The 26,678-nt window shown below is 37.2% G+C and overlaps 1 protein-coding gene across 1 annotated transcript in view; it reads right to left on the bottom strand.

Annotated features, from left to right (window-relative positions):
• Window positions 1-305: 305 nt before the first annotated feature.
• Window positions 306-26,678, bottom strand: part of LOC129257476 (centrosomal protein POC5-like) — a 45,574-nt gene continuing 19,201 nt past the window's right edge. The window contains exons 7-10 of the mRNA XM_054895802.2: window positions 26,354-26,501; window positions 13,236-13,429; window positions 6,104-6,235; window positions 306-2,229 (exon numbers count right to left, since the gene is read on the bottom strand). Of these exons, the coding sequence (XP_054751777.2) occupies window positions 2,068-2,229; window positions 6,104-6,235; window positions 13,236-13,429; window positions 26,354-26,501 (636 nt within the window). The 3' untranslated portion in view covers window positions 306-2,067. The remainder of the gene's footprint in view (window positions 2,230-6,103; window positions 6,236-13,235; window positions 13,430-26,353; window positions 26,502-26,678) is intronic.

The following is a 26,678-nucleotide window of genomic DNA, read 5'->3' as shown; positions in this document are numbered from 1 at the left end:
GGCTAGACCAATTTGGTCTACTATCAATTTAGTCTAATTTCCTTCTTCTCTACACTTCATCTGGTCTAATACTCACATTGTCCAATTCTAATGAGAAACACGCTTTTATAGCTCTCTCTTCTCACTCAACCAATGGAAAGGAGTGTGATAGCTAGTAGCGGACCGTGACCCGGAGGAGACAAAGCATTGGGGGGGGGGCACTATATTGTTTGTGAACAATGCTGTGCCCCCCCCCCCATGCTTTGTCTCCTCCGGGTCACGGTCCGCCACTGGTGATAGCATCAATCTTTACAAAGATTTCTTTTAAAACAATACTCTCGTCTTTTTTGATGTCGTTATCGCATCTTTTCAAGCATCATTTCAAAGACAATATTAGTCAAGAAGTCTTTTGAAATAATTCCTGATTGTACAGGAATAACGTTAAGGTGTTACTCTCAATGTATATATCATTTTTCTTCATTTTCATGTCAACATTTGTAGTTCATTCACAAATGTTGCGGAGATAAAATAGCTCCTACCCTCTTTTAATTTCATTTTATTTTTCTTCAAAGTATGATGGGTGCAAGCACATCATGAGTTGCAATGGTAAGATATGCAATGGGTATGTCTACGCAGGCACCTCTCTGTCGCGCATCGTCTATAGATACACAAGATAAAATTCTAAATTTTAATTGAGAGGTAAAATGTCCTCTCAGAATATCAATTTCATTTTAAGAGATAAAATAAACAATTTTAAAGATAAAATGACTTCAGAATACCGCCCGCTTAGTCTACTAGTTAATTATTACTTTATCAAATGAAAATTTGGTTCATCCCGGGGGGGGGGGGGGGGGGGGGGATCTCAAATTATTTTTTGAGGGGGGTGTGCCTCACGAAACTCTGAAATGGGGGTCTAAGGAACTGACTACAAGGGTAAAATATGGGGTCTTGGGAACGAAATAAATACCGGGCGGTTAGAAAAACAGGGTCTACTGAACAGGATCGCAGCACTGTAGGTACGTTGCACCATAGCGCTGTGCATGCGCTAGCCATGCACAGAGCGGCTACTAATTACGTGTAGGGAGTTGCAAAGCCGTACGTGCATCTCTCGCATGCGGTGCTCGCGCTTGACGATTTTGGCAGGGCTGGGGAACTGAGATGTCTCGTCACGGGAGTCTTGTGAGTGGGGCAGGGAGGCTTCTGCACTGAACTTTTGTCATTCAGAGTATCTAGAGAACAGAAAATTAGGTCTGAAAAAGGGGGTCATCAAAGCGGCATGTCCCCGTACCACCAATATATGGACCTGAACTGCGGTCGTCATATAGAGTCTTGCAAGTAAACTTGAACGTATGAAAAAAAAACCTGCAGGTACTCAAAAACAATATGACTTCGAATGACCCTTGACCACACCATATGACCTCCGACCACACCACGACATGATGGTACCCCCAAATGCATCTACCACTCAAGTTTGGTTGCAATAAGACAACCAGTTACCAAGTTGTGAGTCGAAAGATATTTGTGACAGATGGACAGTCAGACGCCATTTAGATTTTACAAACATTATTACTTGCACGCAAATACAGCTAGGTTAATTTCATTCTTTCAATGAACCGATTTAAGACATTTAAAACAACTGTAAGTGTATGATCACATTTTTAAAGAATAAGTTCATAGCAGTCTACTTTAACAATAGGCACCCCAGATTTACCAGTTCCGCAAGAATTAGTGGAGTAATTTAACACCCGATAGCCTAGTAGTTCTAGAAGGATTAGTGGACTACTTAAAGAGTTGGTGCCCCAAACCTAGTAGTTCCATAAGAATAAGTGGACCACTTTAAGAGCTGGTAGCCCAGATCTAATTATATAAATCCAGATGGCAGAAATGCCAAGGTCAAAGGACAGCAATTTCATGTGATTTTTTTCATAGGCAAGGAATTGTGACTTGGCATGATAACCAGGCAGTGCCTATAATGAGGATAGGCTGAGATACAAGCATGTGAAAGAAATTTGGGGGAAGATCGAGCAAGAGTCTGGAAAAGCGGGACTCTCATGCCCAAGACGTGAGATTTGGCGCGTCTGAAACTGATTAGTGAACTACTTTAACGGTCGGTGCCCCTGTCACTGCTGTTGGTTGCTTTCTAGATGGCATACTACTTCCACTCTTGGACGATGCACCTTTGAGATGGCTCGGCAAGCTCTGGGTTGTCGACATTGGATATCGGGAAGCAGTGGCGTGACCAAGGGTTTGCTGGAGAAAGAGAAAGAACCACAAATATTATTATTCAAAAGCAGAATATACTTTCCATTAGGAGGGTATTTCGCTTGTGAGCGTAGCAATCTGAGATTTATTTCGCCATGGTTCCTAAAATGCTGCAAAAGGTTTGCAAAATCTTGCAAGAAAGTTTGTAAACAGTTTAGTTTTCATTGTTGCAAACAATTTTTGTTGTTGCAAAGAAAATTTTTGTTGTTGCAAAGAAAATTTTTCAAACATGATCAAAATTTCTTGGCAAATTGATTTTTTCTGCAAACAGTTGCAAACGGATGTAACAGAAATTCTCTTTTATTTGCCAATAATAGTGACCGAATGTCCCCTGTATTAGAGGTTGTCCAATCCAAACTTTGCAGTCCACCCCAGAAATAAGTTGATTTGAATAAATTGAGAAAAATCAAACTAGCATAGCAGTGAAAACTTCATCAAAATAGGATGTAAAATAAGAAAGTCATGACATTTTAAGGTTTCGCCTATTTTTCACAAAACAGAGATATGCACAATTTACTCAGTGAAATGCAAATGAGACAGACGATGAAGTCCCTCACTCACTACTTCTTTTGTTTTTTATTGTTTGAATTATATAATATTTCATTTTTTACAGATTTGACAAAAGGGAACAACTTGACAAAAACCATACAGTGTTAAACAATGCTAATTCCACATGTTCAGAGAGGAATTAATCGTTGTTTCACTTGACAAAGAGGAGAAAATTAGAAAATTTCATATTTCCTAAAATAAAATACAAAAGAAATAGTGAGTGGATGACGTCATCAGTCTCCTCATGTGCATACCGACCAAGATGTGCATAGAACTGTTTTGTGAAATTAAGCGAAACTTTAAATTGTCATGACTTTCTTATTTTACATCTGATTTTGATGAAATTTTCAGTGTTATGCTTGTTGGATTTTTCTCTTTTTAGTAAAATAAACTTTTTGTTTGGGTAGGCTTTTCCTTTAAGCATTAGCTAGCTGCTCAGTGAGATACCCCCTTTTGCCTCCAAAAGTTCCATTTGGAAAAAGATATCAAACTTAAATTTGAATTTGTTAAAAACAATTAACCAGACTTTTCTTAGTCCTTCAACTAACTGTTCGGAAAGACAAATGCCTTGAAATAACATGTACGTCAAGAAAACCTACAATCAATTCTAATATATCATATGCCCTATTGGCAGTGGGCATAATTAATCCGGATGTAGACAGAGACAAACATCTTAAAATTTAGACCATTTAATTGTATTTAAATGTCAAGAAGTTTGAATATCAAGAAAACCTACAATCTACTCTAATATTAAAGGGGAATCCAGCCTTGGTAATAAATTGTTGTATTGGAAAGGAGAAAAATAAACCTAAAATGGTGAAAGTTTGAAAGAAATCGGACAAGCAATAAGAAAGCTATGGCTGTTTTAAATTGAGATCCCTAAAGGCCACCGCACACCTTACGACCCGATTGGTCTGCGACTGAGTGAGGGGAGATGTGACGTCACAGCTCTTGACAGCTTGATAGTCACATACCAGTTAGAGACAAGTCGCAAGGAAAATCGTAAGGATTTGACATGTCGAATCCTTATGACTGGATCGCAAGCTCAATCCAACGTCCAGCCAATCAGACAGCAGAGTTGCACGACGCGTATATGATAAACAACGCGCATACGCAGTAGTAAGCACACTTTCTCAGTTGCTATGGCAAAAAGCAAAAAGCGCATGCGTGAGTCGCAGATCGGATCGCAAAGGTGTGCGGTGTCGAGGCTTATGACTACCTTGCGATTCATCTCCCCTCTCTCAGTCGCAAGCCAGTCGCAGACCAGTCGGGTCGTAAGGTGTGCGGTGGCCTTAAGACTATGTAGATTTCAAATTGACAACTGGGTATATGACAAGAGGCAAGGACAACTTTCCCATAGGCCATGTACTTAATTATCAGGGATTTGTGGTTTTCCCCAGGGGCAGTAATCTGAATATAACTCAGGTAATATATTGTTGTGTGTCCTCATGAAAGAAAAATTTTATTTGAAGTAATACTTTTGAAAAAAAAAAGACATTTTAGCCATTTTATGTACTGTAGTACATGGAAGAGTAGTCCTTGCCTTACATCACTGACATCACATATGCGGCTAATTTGAAGTCTCCATGGGTATGGTGATTACCAATATTTACAACTTCTAAAAATTCTTAAGTTTTGTATTGTTTGTCCGATATTTTTCAACCTTTCACCTTTCCACTTGTCGTCTGATTTTTCTCTTTCCTTTAATTCCAGTTTTTATAAGAAAGAGAAAAATCAGACAAGTTGATAGGTGAAAATTGAACAATATTGGACAAACAACAAGAAACTTATGAATTTTTAAAAGTTGTAAATATTGGTAATCACTATACCCATGGAGACTTCAAATTGGCCGCATATGGGATGTCATAGTGATGTAAGGCAAGGACTACTCTTCTATGTACTCCAATACATATAATGGCTAAAATTTCATTTTTCCCAAAAGTTTTATTTCAAATTATATTTTTCTTTCATGAGGACATACAATAATATACTACCTGGGTTATATTTAGATTACTGCCCCAGGGGAATGGGTACTTAGGAGAAAACCACAAATCCCTGATAATAAAGTACATGGCATATGGGAAAGTTGTCCTTGCCCCTTGTCATAATTTTTTCATTATTTCATACTTGTGTGAATAATATGTCTCCCTTATAATGAAATAAGTTGCAGCAATAAATATCTAATGCACTAAATAAGTTGTCAATCCAATTTTTCTAGTTCTTGGAGGTAAAAATTTGAATAAACCTAATTTCATATAATAGAATACCAAAGAACAAGTGGGGATGTGACAAAATCAGCCCATCTAATGAATATTCAAGACAAAAATGAACACAGAAAGGATCAGGAAAGAAAGCTAGGAAAGATTGAAAATTAAGAAAGACGGACCAAAAAAAGGGCAAGCAGGCCGAAGGATAGAAGAAAGGATAAAGAAAGAAAGAAGGATAGAAAAGAAAGAAAGAGAAAGAAAGCTCAAACTTCAAACAAAACAAATCCAATCATCTAACAAAAATCTTTCTGATATTTCTTTTTTAATACATTTCAATAATTGTTAGAAAACTATTATGTTTTATAAATGAATAAAATTTCAAAGTGAAACATTGCCAAACTTTAGATGAATCATTTCCCATGGATTTTGTGATTACTTTGGTGGAGCCACCACAGCTAGCTAAGCCTAGTGTTACAGAAGCCTGGCCTCACTCAGTGCATGTTAGCAAACTAATTTTAACCGATTTTTGTCAAAAATTATTCCATAGTATCGAACCTCAACCCGACTTTCAACTACATCCAGCATCAGGAATGGCTTTCAGCTTCGATCTTGATGTCATTTGAATTCTCTGTCTGACGTATATTCCTTTCTCAGTCTGCCATATACTCTGATATGGTCAGAAGTTATCCATTGATTTCGAAAAGGCAACGTCAACGAACGTGGTGCTGTCTTCTATGCTCATTTGGCAAAGCTAAAATACAGCCGTCTACAATGCTTGATGAGGCTAAAATCCAGATTAAGTATTGTGTAAGTTACAGCAGATATTAGGAATAAATCCAAGCTCATTTCACGCATGGAGGTATTATGGTTCACATAATCTCGCTGCTTATTTGGTACATTTCCAACACATCTTCCAATCTTTGCTCTTTTCAGCTCCCAAGCTCTATGGAAATTCCCTCCCCCAACTCGCTGGGCTCCTAGTTCCAGCCCAGTCTAGTTCCCAACATTATAAACAGCCTGAAATTTAGGCCTTGATACAAAACTTCTACTCCAAAAGAACAGGATTAATTAATCTAAGAGGTTAACAGAGATGCAAATACACCCACCTGGGTAATTGGATGATGCCGTTCAACCACCACCGAAGCCATAGGCGGGTTTAGGCCACTGGATGTCTTCAAGTCGCTCATTCCGCTTGCTCTGGCTGTCACCGTCTTACTATCTGATGATCTCCAGGTTGCCTGGAAGAAAATGATGAAACACATACTCTCACACTATTATGTCCTATTTATACTGCTATGGAAGATTGAACATGCATCATGGATACTTGCTATTCTGCCTGAACACTTTCTACAAATTAAAAGTAAGTTCATCTGCGATTTGTCAATTTGTATCTTTTGTGACTTTTATCATTCTTTTCTATCAATTAAAAATGTTCAATGCTTTCTTAGGAAAAGACAATATGTTTCCAATATCAAAATAAATTCAAATGAATTAATTAGAAGTAAAGGTATTCCAGGAATGCTAGGATTAAGATTCAAACTAGCTAACGGCATCCCAATGGGCAGCCTATCATTTGCTGTTAGAATGCTAATAATTGTCAATTCATTGAATGATCAATCTGGACAATGTCACCAATGCTCCTGTTCCTGGTGTGCTGAAAGTATATCCTCACATAAACTCTTAGATTGCCTGCTTTCTACAATTGCTTCAAAAGACAATAGCCACAATGTCGAGCATAATGGTTTGACCAAAGCCGGTACGAATGAGTCTCACAATGGATTGTTACATTCAAACCGATCAATGATTTCCAAAGCCCCTATCATCCCCATTGTTGATAATTGAGTCATATATACATAAGATGCATTATTTGTGATATGAAGAGTTCAGATCACATTTTGAAATGAATATACGTCAATTCGGATTGAACAAATTGCCTTAGATGTAAAAAGAATGAAGATCGTTGATTCCATTCTTCAGCAACCGAGATTGAAACATTTACTCCATCCATGCCGTTTAACAATGAATAACGTCCAAACAACAGATTGGGAGAATTGTCCTCAGTGGTGCCAAATCAGCACAATACTAGTCAAATTAATTGCATCCCTAGATTAGGGAACGACCCTACCCAAACAAATATGTTTTTTGAAAGGAAATTATCTGATGTAGGTATAATCATACTCAATCACACTTTTTCAGGGGTGATATACATTCTTGAGCAACATAGACATACCTAATCGAGGGAGCGAAGCAGCCGAGGGGGGAGGGTGTGTCCTCCTCCCACGGTAGGGAATTTTTGCATTTTGGGACTTTAAATTGTGCAATCTTGTGCATACCTGGAGGGGAAATTTGGGCTTAAAACCGTTCTTCAATTTCAATTTCTTAGTTATAATACACAAACATGTAGGCGCTAGGCCTAACGTTATATCTTTGGGTAGGAGCGCATCAGCATGCACATGCTTTTTGCTTGCTCTCCGAAAGAGCTCTTTATTTGCTGTTCATACTGTGCCATAGTATTTCATATTGTTTCTAAGCTGTTATATATGTATCTTAGATAGCAGTGGACAAATTTCAGGTGATATTTTGTTCATCTAATGTTGTAATTTGATGTTAGATTTTTCTTCAGATTCTGAGTTTTGTAGCACACTGGAGGACATTTTCACTGTACTATTATGTTTTTGTGCCTGAGTGAACTTGAATTACAAGAGTCTTGAGCTTCAAGGTATCACAATGGGACCTTCTCAGTTTGGACTTTTGTTGATTCTCTGCTTGTATGCTACTGTGAAAGGGACTGCATTCTACATGTATAATGGACAACCTAGACTTACATCTTCAGATAATGATCTCTTCAACAGAAAACACTTTCTCAAGTGTAGAATTCCCTACAATCCGAATACTACAGCTACCCTTCAACTGGAGCTGCTTCACGCAGGTGACGTGCATCCAAACCCTGGACCGGAAAATCGTAATGAACTTGTACGATCATCTACCACTCACAGGGTCCCCCGTCTCCAGCGAAGGATCCAGTATTCTCCTACTGAACTTTCGCAATGGAGATCCATAAACTTTCCATTATAGTCGTCTGTTTATGACACCATCCATACCTATGGAATTCAGCGGAAGAAAACAAGGAGAGGAAGAAGAGGAGGCAAGAGGCGAAACAGCCTGCGACAATCAAAACTGTCAAAATCATCGGAACAAAACAACCGACAATACCAAGCAATATTGATAGAAACTTATTTGTCAACCAATTAGGCGAATTCTTTGTAGACAAAGTTAGGAAAATTCATGCTGATATAGAGTTGAAACTAAATGGAATAGATGATGACAAGCTTGTTCTTGATGTAGTTTCAAGTGAATCACAGATTGAAAGTTTATCTTCTTTAAAATCATTGACAGAACATGATATTGAAAAACTGATTTTGAAGCTTAGTAAGAAGTCTTGTCCAATGGACCCACTGCCTACAAAGTTGTTATTGCAATATCTTGATGTATTGACACCTGTTATTACATCCATGGTTAACCTGTCTCTGTCAACAGGACAGTTTCCTGCTCAGTGGAAGCTTGCCTTAGTTAAACCACTGCTAAAGAAGCCTGGTCTTGAAACAGAATTTATTAATTTGAGACCTTTTAGTAATCTTCAGTACATCTCTAAACTAGCTGAAGGCGCTGCTACCCAACAAATTCTTGGGCACCTTGAATCTCAATCACTTCTGCCTGTTAATCAGTCTGCATATCGAAAATTCCATAGTACTGAAACAGTACTCCTTAGAATTAAAAATGATCTCTTAATGTCCATGGACGATCAAAAGGTCTCATTGCTACTTCTACTTGATATGAGCAGTGCCTTTGACACGATAGACCACTCGTGCTTAGTTGAAACACTGAAAAATCATTTTGCAATCAATGGCAATGCACTCGAATGGATTAAATCCTATCTTTCAGAGAGAAGGCAGTCAATCGAAATGGATAATACTATGTCAGATGTATTCAAGGTGCCTTTCAGTGTACCGCAGGGTTATCGTCTCGGCAGGGGCGTCGATCCATTTTTCAGATTGGGGGGGCAAAATCATGAATCAACTTTCCAAAGGCACTCGATCACACAAAACAAACAAACTCACACACACATATGCCTATATATATATGACTCATGAGATAGAGACACATATCTCACCAACAAATTAATGCGAGCGCGAAGCGCGAGCTGAAATTTCTTTATATTGTGACCTGAAAGCTTGATATTCTAAGCATTTTTGGTACTAATGATTAAGATGGGTATCTAAAAAACAATAGATGCGAGCGCGAAGCGCGAGCTGAAAATTTTGATATTTCGATCTGAAAAAAATTGAGTTTAATGGACGTTTTTAATAAAGAACAAGATATATATCCAACAAAAGATTATTGCAAATCGAAGTGGGAGTTCTTTTGAGGTCTAGAACTGAAAAAGGGACATTCTATTTACCGATTTAATCATGAAAAGTATGGGTTTTGCTACAGAAATGATGCGAGCGCGAAGCGCGAGCTAAAATTTTTTTATATTCCAATCTGAAAATCGGACATTTTGAGCACGATTTTAAATAAAGAACGAGTTGTGTATTTCAATCTCGCTTACTGATTTCTGTGTAACATTACAATCTTATTTTATTTTTTGCACATGCGGCGGAATTATTGGGGGGGCAAAATGATATGTTTGCCCCCCAATATTTTCATTGGTGGGGCGATCGCCCCCCCCCTGCCCCCCCAGGATCGACGCCTCTGCGTCTCGGCCCCTTATTGTTTACTATGTACACAAGTAGACTTCTTTACGGTATAAAAAGAGAGTTTCCCAGTATCACTTCCCACTGCTATGCAGACGACACACAACTATACTTATCTTTCTCCCCAAATGCATCACAAGATGATAAATCATCAGAAGATTGTGTGGCATATATTAGAACCTGGATGCTTCAAAATAAATTAATGTTGAATGATAGAAAAACTGAATTGTTAGTCATTGGTACCCCACGTCAGGTTTCAAAATTTTGGGGCTATAGCTTAACTGTTGGCGATTCGGTTATAACTCCATCAGATAATGCCAGAAACCTTGGTGTAGTCTTTGATACCCACTTAAGCAAAGAATCACAAATCAACAATGTCTGTAAATCCGCTTATTTTATGATCTATAACTTGAGACGTATCCGTAAATTTTTTGATCAAGACACCATGAAAACTATTGTTCATGCTTGTATCACAAGTAAATTGGATTATTGTAACAGTGTTCTCTATGGATTACCAGATTCTCAAATAAGCAAACTGCAGAGAGTGCAAAACACATGTGCACGTTTGATATGTAGTCTTCCCAAATTCTCTCCAGTCACCCCATTATTGAGAGAATTACACTGGTTACCTGTCCGGCAAAGAATCACATTTAAGATCCTAATGATAGTCTTTAAAGGTCTTAATGGTCAGGCCCCAAGTTATATCTCAGATCTCTTGAAATTGAAATCCCGATCTCATGACCATCACCTACGTAGCTCACAAGATACACTCACACTGCAAGTACCCCCACACAAGACTAAAGCAACACTAGGTCAGCCCCACGACTATGGAACAAACTTCCCCTCAACATTAGGAATTCAACAAATTTACATAATTTCAAGTTAAAATTAAAAACCTATCTATTCCAATAGTATGAAAAGCACCTAGGAAGCTCTTGCAGCGCAATAGAATATATAGAAATAGTTTTTGCGCTATATAAATGCATATTATTATTATTATTATATCTAATGATGATTTCCCTATGTGATAGGCCTACTGATATTGATACGAGTCTGCACTGGTAACACTAGTAAACAGAAAAATATCACAGGTCCAACAGAGTTTCACAGTATCCAATTTAGCGAAATAATAATCCAAAATGAAAAGTGGCGAAGAAATCCAGAACAAAAAGTCCATTTACAAGGTGAGTTCCGTCTAAGGCGTGCAACAGTTTGTGTGATACTCCCTTGATAATAAGTGTTTCGTAAATACGAAGACGATGTTAAAAAAATTTGCAAAGGCCAAAGCTCAGTCATTGTAAACAAGAGAACAATTCATTTGCATGTCCATATCCATGGTGATCCACAAAAAGTTTTTTTGATGCCTGCAACAAATTCCTATTGAAAATTTTCAAAAGGTAACAATAGACGATTCGGATCGCGACTGGCGAACGGACATCCGCACACACGTTCCAAGATGCTAGCTCGCCTGCGAGCTGCGCCCAGGCAGCTCAGGGGTACGGTACTGCGCCAGCATGATCATGCTATATCGGCCGGAAGCTCTGCGGTTCTGAAATTGCTCACAATTAGAGCCATACGGTGCAATAGCGCTAAAAGATACCAAATCAGAAAAAAAAAACAGAAAAAAGCTTGGATTTTCAAAATTGGGTAAAAATTAAGGAAAAAATTGTATGCCTTGCTTAGGAAAATGAAAAAAAAAATTGGAATTTCGATTTAAATTAGAGGAATATCACCCCTGCTTTTTGCAGTGACAATATATCCAATGACAATGTTTCCTTAAAAGATTTCCAGATCTTTTTGCATCGACCACAACATTTGAGGCAAGGCTGTATTAGTTTAAGCATTAACCGCACTATACTTGTAAATTTGATGTTGAGTGTGAAGAATCAGAAATGATTTGTCTTGGAGGACCCCAAATTTTTTCTTCTAGTTTTATTTACATTTGCAATATTCTTAATAATATGCCAGACATTATTGAGGTAGTACTTATGGGTGATTTTATGATTTTATTTTGCTTTCACAATGAAGAATAATACTTCAGTTATCATTCCCAGACAATTCTCGCTACCCCAAATAGCGATTTCGCCGAGATCCGGGAAAATCCCTGTAACGTGCATTGCATTATGGGATAGCTTTTTCGGTATTACAACTTCCTGTTCGGAAGTCCAACGCACTGTTTTGCCATTTAGATCAACAGTGCCGTCATGCACAACAACACAACGTAGCTTTCGCTCGGAAAGTTCGTGATCACAACCCTCTCTTTCACTAACAGTTTTACAGCCTTTTCTGCTAAAGTCACTAATTCTGCCTGACGCTTTCCATTGCACGGTATTCATCTGTCAGTTAAGATTTTTTTAAGTTCCGAAACTGATTTTTATCCATTTTGTGGTCGACGAAAAATTGAACGAAATGAATGCTGAATATATTTAGTGTCTAGTTGAATACGATCGTGATGTCAGGCCGGTCGCTAAATGCAAAATTTTAAGATATTCATTATTTGTTTGATTTTTTTTATAACCAAATAAAAACATGAATAAAAATTATTCTCACGTGAAATATATTTTTTTTTTAAATTTATAATTCAAATGGAATCAAAACTGACCAAATGTAATAAAAAGTATTATACTCTGTACATATTACGCTGATTGGCATCGATTTCAGCTTGGTGGAAAACTCAGTATCGCGAACCTCGCGCGAGCATGACTCTAAACCGGAAGTGGTGATGACGACCCGACGGAGTGAAAATTATCTCGTCTCGCGCATTATGAGATTTGTGTTCCTATTTGGGGTAGCGAGAATTACAAACAATTTGGGTATCATATAAACTAATAAATTGAATGTGTTACTGTAAGGGATTTGTGCTCCAATTGGCTCTCCATAGTTCACCCACAACTTTAAACCATGGTTTAATTTAAACCTGAGTTCAGAATACAGGCCTAAATCAACAAAGTAGAGCTATGAAAATAATAGTACTGAGCAGGATTTTTTGCTTGCATTTAATCACCCGAAACGTTATAATCCCAATGGCATGGCTGCATCCATTTTGTTCTTTTTGCACGGTTTGCCCTTTTAGTTACTCCGGCCACTGCAGAATTCTTCTGCTTGGGTCACTACACAAGTCCTGTACAGTGGAGGAAACAAGATCTATCGTTGGGGTTGAAAGTTTCTAGATCTTTGGCAGTGCACGGCTCTGGTAGGAGGGGGCAGACCAAAAGGGTGTTGCGTCGTCTGATCCTCCTGCACAGTCGCAGGCAGCGTCTCCATCCCTGCTGTAGCCACATTTCTGCATGAGGACTTTGCACAGATGCCGCAGTATTTCCACGATATCAGTCAATCAAATGTTGGTGTTAGTAGGCAAACGACTAAATGTCATTTTAACCAAGTGAGTATTGGACCAAGTCATGGGAGGACCAAATGACTGTACAAAAAACTTTACAAGCAAGTCAACAAAGTAGACCCATTGCCAATTTACCAACACACATACCGTTTTCTTGACAGCTGAAACATTGCCCCTCTGGCTCTGCGATGACGTAGGCTTAGAGTTTGGTATAGATCTTCCCAGCGAAGTGGTATTGACGGATGGTGACGGTCTGGCTGGAGCTGGGGTAGGAACAGGGGCAGCTGCTGCTGGGGTGGGTGCCGACGGTGGGAAAGACGGTTGAGGCTGTCCGCTGCCTTCTGTAATCAATGAGAACAAAATAATTCAAGGAGAAATCAATAATGGTGTAATAATAGCTGGATTCATAAAGCACTCTAAACGTATAAATTATGTGAGTTCGTGGATGTGCACCCAAAATCATTCTAGCCATCCAATTGTGTAACTTTACTAAATCTATCAAGATTTTTTAATGAGAAATTTGACCATGCAACATCGGAATAATATAGAAGTGGCATGATTAAGGAACAACATAACATCTTCAAAATTTCATTTGGTAAAACCGGTTATGCAGATCGTCTTAACCCTATACCCGCGATTCGCGCAATATTTTCGACCGCGTCGCTCGCTGACTTTTTACTTTCAAGTCTTGCGCAACTTTTGAGACAAATTTTGCGTCACCCGGGTACGTGGTTCCAAAATTACGCAACATTATGTAAGTGCATGTTAGACCAAAAACGGCACGGCATATGAACTCCCAAAATACCCTGGCCTAGATAGGGTTAAAAACCCTATTCTTTGAGATACTTTACTGGCTATATAATCGATAGGCTCCTTCCGTACTATTTGTTCATCAAGCATGACACCAAGATATTTACATTTTTTTTTACTCTCTCGATATGCTGATTGGAGAGCATTTATTCCAAGTTATAAAAATCTTTAAGCTTTTGTCAAGTTCCTAGCAACATAAATTTGTTCGGCGTCATAAGTTCGGCGTCAGCTTATTATCACTAAAGCATTTTACAGCTACCTGCAGACCAACTTGCATATAATTTTGTAATTCATCAACATTTTTTAACTTTAAAAAAGCAAGACGGTGTCATCTGCATATATATGTACTTTGCTTTTGAGATCAGTAAAAGCCAATGGTATACTATTGATGTAAATCACAAACATTAACGGCCCTAATATTGAACCTTGGGGCACTCCAATGGTGACCCCGCAAATAAGGACATATGATCATCTTTTTTTAGTTATTTGTGCTCTCTCTTCTAAATACGATCTGAACCACTATATCTCACGACCTGTGACGCCAGCATGATTATATAATTTTTTTCTAATAGTATTTGATGGTCAACTGTGTCAAATGCCTTCTTCAGATCAACAAAACTTGCTCTTAGAGTGAAAAAAAGTTGTTCATGCCTCCAGTGCAGTTTGGGTTGAGTGATGCGGTCTAAAACCAGATTGCTCTCATAAAATATATTTGCTTTCTTTGGAAAAATTTGTACAGTTGATTATGAACTGCTCTTTCAAATATTTTAGAAAGAGCTCTTTTTAATAGTTATTTAATGTATTCATATCACACTAATTATGTTACCAAGCAGCAAAAAAAGGAATTCCCTCTCAAAAACAATTTAGTTTCTCTGTACAAATAAAATCTATAGGCTCATTCATTCTCTGTATTATTAATGATTATCTAAAAATACATATTTCAAGCCTAGTTATCTATAAACACGCAGTCAAATGAGAGATCACACAATGTGTTGGTCAGTTCGCTCCCACTCTGAGCGTTAGGATCTGGGAGTTATGACTATTTTGGGGCACTGTCAAAGCTGAGAGAAATAATATTGATACGCCAATCTATATCTACTGAGCCGACCTGTTTCTAACAAGATTCTGAGGGTGGTGTTTAAAAGCTCTTCAAAAGTTATGCACATCTACAATACTAGTGACCCTATATCGATTCTCAATAATTTCTATTCCCATCATCTCAAGCTGAAATCCAATCGAAATCGTTGCTGTAAACAAGCATTTAAGTGCAAATGTGTATCAAGATTTGATGAGCATTATATAAAATTCACTCCCATTACGTTAACCCTATAAAACAGTTCTTGAATTTTCACCCCAAAAAAAATCCTTCAAGATGTATATTTACCTTTGCTCTCTGTTCCCCCAAACCAATCAGATCATTTTTACACCAATAACCATACATCTTTAAGTTTTGAAATTGATTCCTTAACTACCACTGTGCAAATTTTCGCGGCGCTCGCACGATTGAAGGCCGAGATCTCAGAGGGAGGCGGAATCCATCCCCCCCCTCGGCTGTGAGAGAGGTTCAAATGATCCGCCTTTTTTAGGGTTAAGGTATATAATTATCTCTGTGATCTGCAAAGTTTATTAGATCACCATCACAACAATACGCAAACATGACGCGATTTGATATGTCAAACGATTCTTGAGTTATCGCAAAAACAGTGCAGTTTATAATAAATAACCTCTGTCACCTTGAAATTTTGACCTCCATACTCTAAAATCTGATCGGGTCATTGTCAATCCCACAGGCATTCATGTTTCAAATAGGAAGTCAATCCATCAAACAATTCTTGAGATATTGAGAGAACAAAAACGGGACAGACGGATGACCCAGAAACATAATGCCTCTGGCACCATCTATGTTGGGCGGAGACATGAAAATACCCACAAGTTAACTTGTTGACTGAAGGAAATCAAAATACAATGTTTATCAAAAGCTCACTTAAGCTTACCTACTTTCATAACCACTAATGAAGCTGATAAGCATTTACCGGTAAGCTTTTCCATCAGCTTAGTTGCTATTTTCATCCATAATCTTCTTTAACCTTTTCAAAGTGTTCGAATCCACTTATTTCTCTCCACTTCATAAATATATTTTTATACCATTTATCCTTGTGATCATCCCACACAGGAAAAACAAACTACTCATTTGTCCAAATTTTCTTTTCAATTTATATAACAAACCTGAGAACTGAAAGGTGAAGGGAAGGAAAGCAAGGAAGGAAATAGGAAAGAAATTCTGCAAAACTTATTGTGAATTTATTTTTGGTGATAAAAATGCCGAAATGAAAAATCTAATACACTTTTTGCTACTTTTTATATCTAATTTTTTATTAACGTTTATATATATAAAAAAAAACATGTGGAACGCCTCTGGCAGTCTCACCTGCATTACGCGATTCAATATAGCAGTGCTGACTTTGAAAACTACTATAAAATAATTATTAAAAAAAAAACACCATTCATATAATGTATACAATACTATGCTCATTGATGCTAAATGACAGTTGACCTTGATCATGTGACCTAAGACTTGTCAGTGATACTTGATTACCCTTATGTCCACATTTCATAAACTATATCCATTAACTTTAAAAGTTATGACAGTGTAAGAGTAGGAATAATCAATATATGATTTAAAATAAGAAACATTAGTTGAACTGTAATCGAAAGGGTTCACTAACCCAATACAACTTTGTTTATGTCCACCTGTTCACTATATACACTCACAAGGTTTCTTCCATAAAAATGACCATTACGGACTCAAGGTTTCTTCTTCATACTTGGTTCTCTCTTCGTCTCTCCCAGTCTCTCTCTCCCACTCTCACTCACGGTGGTCTTTCTAAACACACCCATTTCCTTCTTATCCAGAAATAGTATGAGTCAACTGGTCCAAGAATATAGAAACCATATCAAGTCCAGAGTATAAATACAGTTGTACAAAATATATATTCCAGAGATTTTGGGGTTATTGAGCTACCGCTCCACCCCGCATAAAATCACACAGTTTGTTCTCCTGGCCCATCCCATGGCCGTAAACAAAGGAGTCCTATAGCGTTTATATATTGTTATTCATATTTCTTCATTTGTATACTTCTCATCGATATTCCTTTTGTGCTTCATTATTACATCCTTTCTACCATTAAGAAAGGGTAAATAAATTATATCGGAACTGAATAATCATCGCCTTCTTGTCATCTTTCTTCGTTTGTAACACTGGCCTTAATACGCCATCGAACGCTACCATAACTACACATATATCTATATCATCAAATATACAGTGTTACATTTGGTGGCAGCGGTAAAAGGTTTACACCTTCTGCTCGTATTTTCTTCGAACTGTTCCTGTGCCAATTTATACCATACAACTTTATATCAATGATTTTGGTATGTTCATCTAACTTGGACGCTTTAGTTGATTATTACATGTATATCTGAATTTACTTCATTTGGAGGAATACTGTTTGGTATTTGTGTTCATACTTTGCTACTGATCATCATCGTTTATACGTGAACAGGAGTTCACATGAACTATACTCATCTGTGTTTTATATTTTCTTCGCTTGGTTGCCACGTAATTGTACTTGTTTGGACGCTTTCCTGAACAAATTCACGCATTGTATATGACTGGAAATGCTAAAATTTTTGTTATTTCTTCGTTTGGAGCTTCATTCACGTCTCTTTTATTCTGATGCCCTATATACCACCATTGCCAGTCTGGTTCCTGTGGAAGAATCTCCTGCGCATCAAGTCTACATCTTCAAGATTCATCTAGGGAGTTGTGATCATGGATCAATGATTCGGACACTTCTTTCACCAATATTCAACATCTCTATACTCCTGACTCTTTGTCTTCTCATTTTCATTGCTCCTTGACTTTGTGCTGGTGAGAGAGGATCATCGTTCTGGATTGCATAACTTGTAATTGCTGCAGACTTTTGATTTTGACATATTTATGTTCTTTAATGTGTTTTATGTCATATTGGATTTCATGATCTGAGTGAGTCCTTTCCGTTTTATACATATGTAGTTCCAATTATGAAGTTTCAATTTTTCTTTCATTTACTTTGCAGTTTCCTAGACCAAAATGAACCCATTAATGCGAGGTTCATTGCAATACCCTGTAATACCCCATATTATAGTAACGTTTGAGAATTCACCTACACTACTTCCCGCACAGATTCACGCAACCTCACGCAATTCGTACATTAGCAAATACGTTGCCGATAACCTTCCCTGCCTACAAGGCATAGAAGTGCCGAGTGGCCCCTGTTCACACCCTGCAATAATCACCAAAGTCCGTCCTTCGGATGATTATTATACAATACCATGTCTATTTCTTGTAGTTGATACGCTCGATTTCCATGTCATTCTAGGGACTGATTCTCTCGACAGACTTAAATATCGAGAGTCCTTCTCTCTGACTTACACCCCAGCTATCAATCCTGATTTCAGTCCTAACATTCAATATTCATTTTGTGCGCTGATCAAGGTAGTAGATCCTGTGAACGGGTCCAACCCTCTAAAAAGGCCCTCTGATTTAGACAACACTCCCATCTCATCCCAGTCCCATTCTGACACTGACCCCTGTGAGACTCCCCTTTCATCTATCCCGGTTACTTCTGCTCCTCATCATGAAACCAGTGTTAGTGAAACTGACCCCAGCGCCAGAGGCTTTGATCAGCATAATCAGTCTGAAAATGCTGACCTCCAGGAGCCTGACCATATACCAGCCAACACTTTAGAACCAATAGCCACCCATTCTCCTCCACCACCTCCTCCAGATCCCTCTCCATCTCCTGACGTCTCCTCATCCCTGTGCCTATCAGATCCCGACTCTTCTCAGACATCCCGTATCTCTCAATCTCCTAGTGATCTTGAATCCCGATCTAATGTGATCACTGGTGATCTATCCAATCTGCCCCCAGTATCGTTGAACACTATGGTCACCCACACTAACCTTAAGTCAATCTCTTCTCAGGACAATGTTATCCTCCACAATCCTAACTACTTGTCACAAGCAAGTGATACCCTTCACACCCTCTGTCATCTCTTCGCCCCCAATTTCCCTGACTCACTCCCATCCTATGGTATATATCATGAATTTACTCCCCTCATACTCCCTCATGGTCCTGGTCCTCCTCTTATCCCATGTTATTGATAACAAATTGTTAAATGTATCTGGATAACAGAACTGAATTGACTTTGACCATGATTCATTCTGCACTTAATTCTTAATCTATAGTTAGTTAGTTCGTAGTGTAGAAATTTACTTCTGTTCAGGAACTTATTTTATTCGACAGTTTATTTCCTTAAATATATGCAATTTTGACGTAAAGGATTAATAGCTACAACTACGGTTAAAGAAGGATATTTGGATGATTGGCCACCATCTTACTGCCTTGATAACTATCGATCTTCTTTACATGTACATCCACTACATTCCGCTCAAAATTTATTTCTTGTTTTCTAAAATCAAATGGGTTATCTTTCAAATAGTTCAAATATTCAATTTAATTATGCAGTTTTTTCCTTGTTCAATTGTCACAATATAATAATTTCTCTAACTTTAAGTTCCATATTTCCAATGACATGTGCCTTTTGAATATCTGTTCTTTTGTTTATAGCCACAATTGATTTTATGTGTTTCATTTAAACAAATTGTCATTCATTTTGCTGTTTGCATAGTATGCTTGACCGCTATATTAGGTAAATTTTCCTGTACGATCTCTGTTTTTGTTTTTCCATGTTATATCTTATTGTGTTATGTAATGTTAAATTCTCTGTTTTGGTATGGAGATATGGTTCTAGTGTAGAAGTCAATATTTATATCTAAATTTTTTTTTTTTTACATTTCTATTGTTATCTCAATTTCTTTGCAGGAGAGGTTACTTACAAGTGTACACACTTGTACATCCATTAAACATTTACCTCAAAATTTGTCCTCTATTTTAACTCCCAGCTGTTGTTCAGTTTATGACATTAACCTGGTCAGGTATTAAGTGATGTTTCTCGTCCAAGACATACAATTCATAAAGATTTTTCAACATGTTTCACTGAACATGTATATTGGAGTAACTGTTCCCTGATATAACACATTTGACATTTTTATTTTCTATATATTACACAATCTCCATAATTCATAGATATTTTGTTGTCTATTGATAGCACAGTTTCATGTTCATAATTCGTTGTGATAATTTATGTTATTAATACTGTAATAACACCTTTGACTTTGTTCTATTTTTTTGTGTAGTTGTACCATTATTGATTCGTGTATTTTGTTTCTTCTATTTACTCGCATTTACTTTTTATTATAAGTTGAGTTCCGTTTATTATTATACCATACATTCATTTCAACTGACTGAATTTTACTTTATGACACTTTCCTTTGTAGTATCACATACTGCATTTTCTAATTCATTTATAATTTAGAAACGAGGACGTTTCTTTTCGAACAATGGGACGAATGTAAGAGTAGGAATAATCAATATATGATTTAAAATAAGAAACATTAGTTGAACTGTAATCGAAAGGGTTCACTAACCCAATGCAACTTTGTTTATGTCCACCTGTTCACTATATACACTCACAAGGTTTCTTCCATAAAAATGACCATTACGGACTCAAGGTTTCTTCTTCATACTTGGTTCTCTCTTCGTCTCTCCCAGTCTCTCTCTCCCACTCTCACTCACGGTGGTCTTTCTAAACACACCCATTTTCTTCTTATCCAGAAATAGTATGAGTCAACTGGTCCAAGAATATAGAAACCATATCAAGTCCAGAGTATAAATACAGTTGTACAAAATATATATTCCAGAGATTTTGGGGTTATTGAGCTACCGCTCCACCCCGCATAAAATCACACAGTTTGTTCTCCTGGCCCATCCCATGGCCGTAAACAAAGGAGTCCTATAGCGTTTATATATTGTTATTCATATTTCTTCATTTGTATACTTCTCATCGATATTCCTTTTGTGCTTCATTATTACATCCTTTCTACCATTAAGAAAGGGTAAATAAATTATATCGGAACTGAATAATCATCGCCTTCTTGTCATCTTTCTTCGTTTGTAACACTGGCCTTAATACGCCATCGAACGCTACCATAACTACACATATATCTATATCAACAAATATACAGTGTTACAACAGCAATTCAATAATTACCTCCAACATGGCCAAAGTTCATTGACCTTAAATGACCATTGACTTTGGTCATGTGACCTGAAACTCGCACAAGATGTTCAGTGATACTTGATTACTCTTATGTCCAAGTTTTATGAACTAGATCTATACACTTTCAGAGTTATGATGGTTATTCAACAAATACCCAATTTGGCCAAAGTTCATTGACCTTAAATGACATTTGACCTTGGTCATGTGACCTGAAACTCGCACAGGATGTCCAGTGATACTTAATTAGTCTTATGTCCAAGTTATATGAATCAGATCCATATACTTTTAAAGGTATGCTGGTAATTCAACAAATACACCCAACTTGGCCAAAGTTCATTGACCCTAAATGACCTTTGACCTTGGTCATATGACTGGAAACTCAGGCAGGATGTTCAGTAATATTTGATTACCCTTATGACCAAGTTTCATGATCTAGGTCCATATACTTTCGAAGTTATGCTGTCATTTCAAAAACTTAACCTTCGGTTAAGATTTAATGTTGACGCCGCCGCCGTTGCCGTCGGAAAAGCGGCGCCTATAGTCTCACTCTGCTATCATACCTGCCAACCTTTGATAATAAAAAATCAGTATCAAAGCTACGAGGCCGAGGAGCGGGTGTCCCCCTCCAACGGTAATTAAAGTTTTTGAGAGCTCTGGTGAACAAGAAAAATTATTCCTAAGTCTATAATGATTTAAATGAAAACAAATCACACCTGAATGAAAGTTGGTGGTTTTTTGTCACAAGTGATATTTTAAAGACCTTTAAAAAAAAAATTTAATTGATAAATGATATTTAATTACATAAAGTTAGACTGCATGTAGGTCATCCTTTGGTGTGGTAATGAGGGTAAATTTGCTTTAAAAAGTGTAGGGAAATGCTACTTTTACATGCTGAAAATGCATAGTCCCTACTTTCTTCCTCAAAAATTCGACAATTATTCGAAAAATAAAGACCAGATCAATGTTAAAATTGCGTAGGGATAGATCTAACTTTAGAATAACTGCGTCGGTGCATGCGCTGGCCGGCCGGGGGTTGGTGTGCAGCAGCCGTTCAGCAGACTCAGCGATATACCACTGAAATCACCAACACACTCTAGACATGTACACTACACATTCACTAACTCACTCCCACACTACAAAATCATCCGGCGACATGGGCAAAACTCGAATAAAAAGTGAAATTTTCTCACCTATATCACCATATTTCGCGTCAAAATATCACCATCGGTAATTCTTAACATCGTAGTAAGGAAACAAGGGGTCTAAAAAAGTGAATTTTTCATGGTTTTTCCGATGTTCGTGGTTTGTGAAAACATATCTTCACTGAAAAATGGCACTTTCACGAGCCGATGTCAGCCGCCATTTTTTTTCGGGAGTCGACGCTAATATCGAAAAAACAATAAAAAACATGAAGAATACGACAACAACACTTCAAAATGAAGCGCCCTAAGTGCGGCTGTTGCGTATACGCTCGTTATTTTCACATGCATTTGCAATGGAACTGCGCACTTAGCAGTGTTTGCGCGCCGTTTAAAGTGGCTCTCTGTGTAGCTAGTGCATAATTTGCGTATTTAATGTGATTCTTTAAGCCCAGATAAAGCTATGAAAATTGAAAATTACACAATTATTTTGTTAAGATGTAAATGTTCCCCAAATTTGTTTGAAACTATTGAGTGGCTGAGGAAAGAATAAAAGAGAGACTAAGGGAATTAAAAAAAAAGTACAAGTGCAACAGGGAGAAAGGAAATTCATGAGGATCAGCAGATAGATAAAGCAAGAAGCTTGAAAATTAAATCATATATAACTCACATGGTCCACTAAAAGCAGCTGGGCTAAGCCTATACCACACCAGCTTAAAGGAGAATGAAACTCTTGGAGCAAGTTAGCTTTTGTGAAAGCAGAAAAATCAAAGAATAAGATCAACAAAAGTTTGAGAAAAATAGGACTAGCAATAGAAGAGTTATGAGCATTTGAATGTCGAGATCGCTAATGCTATGGAGATCCTCCCATTGGCAACGCAACCAAGATCTATGATATCACAGATGAACAACTCTCCCCTTTTGGACACTGAAAATATACCCCAAAACATCTCTTTTTGCTCATTCTAATCATATGACAAACGATTCATCAATGATATAATGTTGTGAAACCTCTGTACTTGTCCTCTCATAAAGAGAACACCTCACCTTGTGATAGATTCTATATAAGTGAGAATATAAGTGAAATAAGTACTAAAGCAATGAGGGAGTTGTACGTGTGTGACATCACAGATCTTGGTCGCATTGCCAATGGGAGGATCTACATGGCATTAGTGATCTCAATATTCAAATGCTCATAACTTTCTTATTAATTATTCATTCAATCTTCCTCAAACTTACAACAATATGTTTCTTTGATTTTTCTCTTTGATATGGATTCAGCTGGTTTCAAGGGTTTCATTCTCCTTTAACCATTTGGTGTACTATCAATTTTTAATAATTGCCTTTTGGTCTGGTCTACACTTGGTCAAAGACCAACATAGTCTAATGCTTACGAAAAGCTCATCTTTATAGACTAAATGGTGTAATACCAAGTTGATATTATTATGAGGCACAAATATTCATTAAATAACAATTGTCTACTCGTTATTTTAATATTTTATCAAGTTTCACTACATAACTTCATTTTATGCCGCAGGATTGAAATAATATGTGCTTCGAAAAATGGAAAAAAAGCTTGTACTCCATAAATGTGTGACTATGTTTATAGGGTAACCACCTCTTAATATTTTTAACATGTCCATAATATGTGAGTAGCATGTAAGAATATTGTCGAGCACACCAATCAAGGTCGATTGACCTCTATCACCTTGTCGAGCAAGAACGTCCAGGCTGAAAATGTCTAGATCAGGCTTAAAGAGTGTAGGTCAACCCACTGACCCTCATTTTTTTCATGTTCTGGCAAACAAATTTTGGTGAAATTCTATTATTTGAGACATTTAACCCATGGATTACTGATTACTGTCATTCCCAATGACTTTGTATAAGGACCAGAGCTGCCAAGTTGTATTTTGCATTTTCAGTATTCTTATCCCTCAAAATCAGTATTTTGACAAAAAAATCAGTACTTTTACCGTTTGAGATAAATATTTTGTATTTTCCCAAAAAAAAGAGTATTTTTATAATAAATGCTTGACGCACTCGCCCATCACTGCGCTCAAGCTGCATGCAAGCTAAAATGCACACTGCTCTTGCAGATGAAAAAAAAAACCCATTGAAACTTGTGTATATCTCACCCTGGTTTTTACAAAATGATTGAAAAAAAAACAAGTTACCTGAAATTACATTGATCTAATAACCATATTTGTGTACGTTTTATGAAATAGAGACATATAGAGATGATTTTTCTCAATAAATTACGATTTTGTAAGATAAAAACGTACTAAATACGGCTAAAACGTACTGGTTGGCAGGTCTGAAGGACCATCCTGTTCCAGTAGACAATTGTTAACCCAGAGACTACTGACTTATGTAAAACTTGTAGACTTTGTATAGGGACTGTCAAGGTTAAGTGTATGAATCTTACTAATTTAGAGCTGTTCTTGAAGACTGGACATTACGTCTAGGCGAAGCGCAATACGTATATGCAAATTATTTGTAAAACTTTTGTTAGGCAAATGAACTACGCCCTAAAAACCTCCGAAGGCGTCGTGTACTGTAGGCCTATTAATTTTGGCCATTACGTTTTATTGGTTTGGATGGAGCTGACGGGATTTGTCTCGATTTGTTTTTGCCTTAGGGGCGGTATCAACTCCATCGTTTTTATCATTTTGCTATGATTTAGCAGACACATAATGGATTTGTTTTATCGACGATTTTATGCTGCTATGTCAGGAAGGAGTTTTAGATGATTTCTATGATGTATTTCTTAACCCACATACGTGGTAAGTCGAAATTACTTCCTACTAGGATATTTCAAGAATCTTTAAAATTAAGACGGAAATTTGCACGAAATAAGGTGTTAAGTTAATTGCAGATTATATGAACCTTATTTAATGTTGAATTTTGCAAATTAAAACAATTTAAAAGATTTTCGATATTACGTCCATTTAATGGGTTTGTTTACATGCTATATCTGAACATGGTTGCGTGTTTGACAATTATGAAGTTTATCTATAATGGATTGGCATAATTAATTTGTAATGTATTTGTAAGATTAAACGTATTTTGAAAGGTTACTTTATGGATACTTTGAAATGAATTTCCACCAATTAAACGTGGACACTTGACACAACTAATTATGCAAAACTAATTAATGAATCAATTGCATGATTAGATCAATGTATTAGAAGTGTGGTTCCATGTTTATTATTTATTGTAGGGTTTTTAGTACCGATATTCTAAAGGCAGAGTCGTATCAACAGTGAGTACTGAGGGTGCTTACGGGAACTCCAGACGGGACAGAAGTCTCGGGAATCGTCCCCTAGTGTGACGTCATAGTCATGAGTCATCGATGTTCGGATTCTCCACTGATCGCGATAAACTCATCAGTTCTCTTCAATGGGCCCCAACGAAATGACAACAGCTAAGGACTTTATATTATTCAAATCGAAATTTCATTATGAATTTATTCTTTGATGCTATGCCATAATATTCACAGAAGTGAACATATTGAATTTAATTATGATTAAAGATATTTCGTTTGATTTGTAATTCCAATCCATTTTCTATTTTGTGATTTGTTGTGTAAACAGTACATACGCAATTATCTTTTCTCTAGAGTTTTTTTGTCCTTTGCTTTTGCACTGGGCCTGTGACAGGGACCACCTGGTTCCAGTAGGCAATAGGTTAACCCAGAGACTACTGACTTATTTAGAACCCATAGGCTTTGTACTGGAACCAGGTTAGGTTGAACTGAAGACTTCTACATTTTTTGATTCCCACAAACACTGAACACTTGGTTCTAGTAGGCAATGGTTAACAACATATTGTTGTCACGAGATAATTGTCATAATCAATTATTCGTAGAACATCCCCCCCCCCCCTCTCACTACCACAATAATTTCTATAAATATTTTTCATTGTCACTAAGTAACTGCCGCACTTAATAATTTGGATGATGTTTGAAGGTTTGCAATGGAGGAATGAACAATCGCTGAAGTGGTTCATGGTATACCTTCATTATTTGTTGAACAAACTCCGCCAGAAATTTCTTTTTATTTTTCAAAATTTCATTCAGCCAAGTGATATGCTTACCCTCCCCATCGTGAAACATGGCCATAGCTTCCATGTTGAGAGCACAAACACCTCTCATGAAGGCCTTCTTCATCGATTCTTCATAGTAATCCCTCTCGCCGTGGAGCTTGGTCACCTCAGCTCGTGCAGCTTCAAGGGCTTCGTTCAACTTCAGAGGAAAACAAAACAAAATTTCAAACAAACCATCGTTACATTTCTATATCTGTAGAGCAAAGCCACTTTTTGATCCGGCACATTTCTATGTTACAGCACAAATGAAAAAATCAAGTTAAAAAGGGGCATAGAAAATCTTTTGGGCAAATGAGTACATTAAAGGATGCCTTAG

This window comes from Lytechinus pictus, chromosome 3, assembly GCF_037042905.1.
Source record: "Lytechinus pictus isolate F3 Inbred chromosome 3, Lp3.0, whole genome shotgun sequence".
In the NCBI taxonomy this organism is placed as follows: Eukaryota; Metazoa; Echinodermata; class Echinoidea; order Temnopleuroida; family Toxopneustidae; genus Lytechinus; species Lytechinus pictus.
The sequence above is the reverse complement of the archived record's forward strand: the minus strand, read 5'-3'. Positions and strand labels throughout refer to the sequence as shown.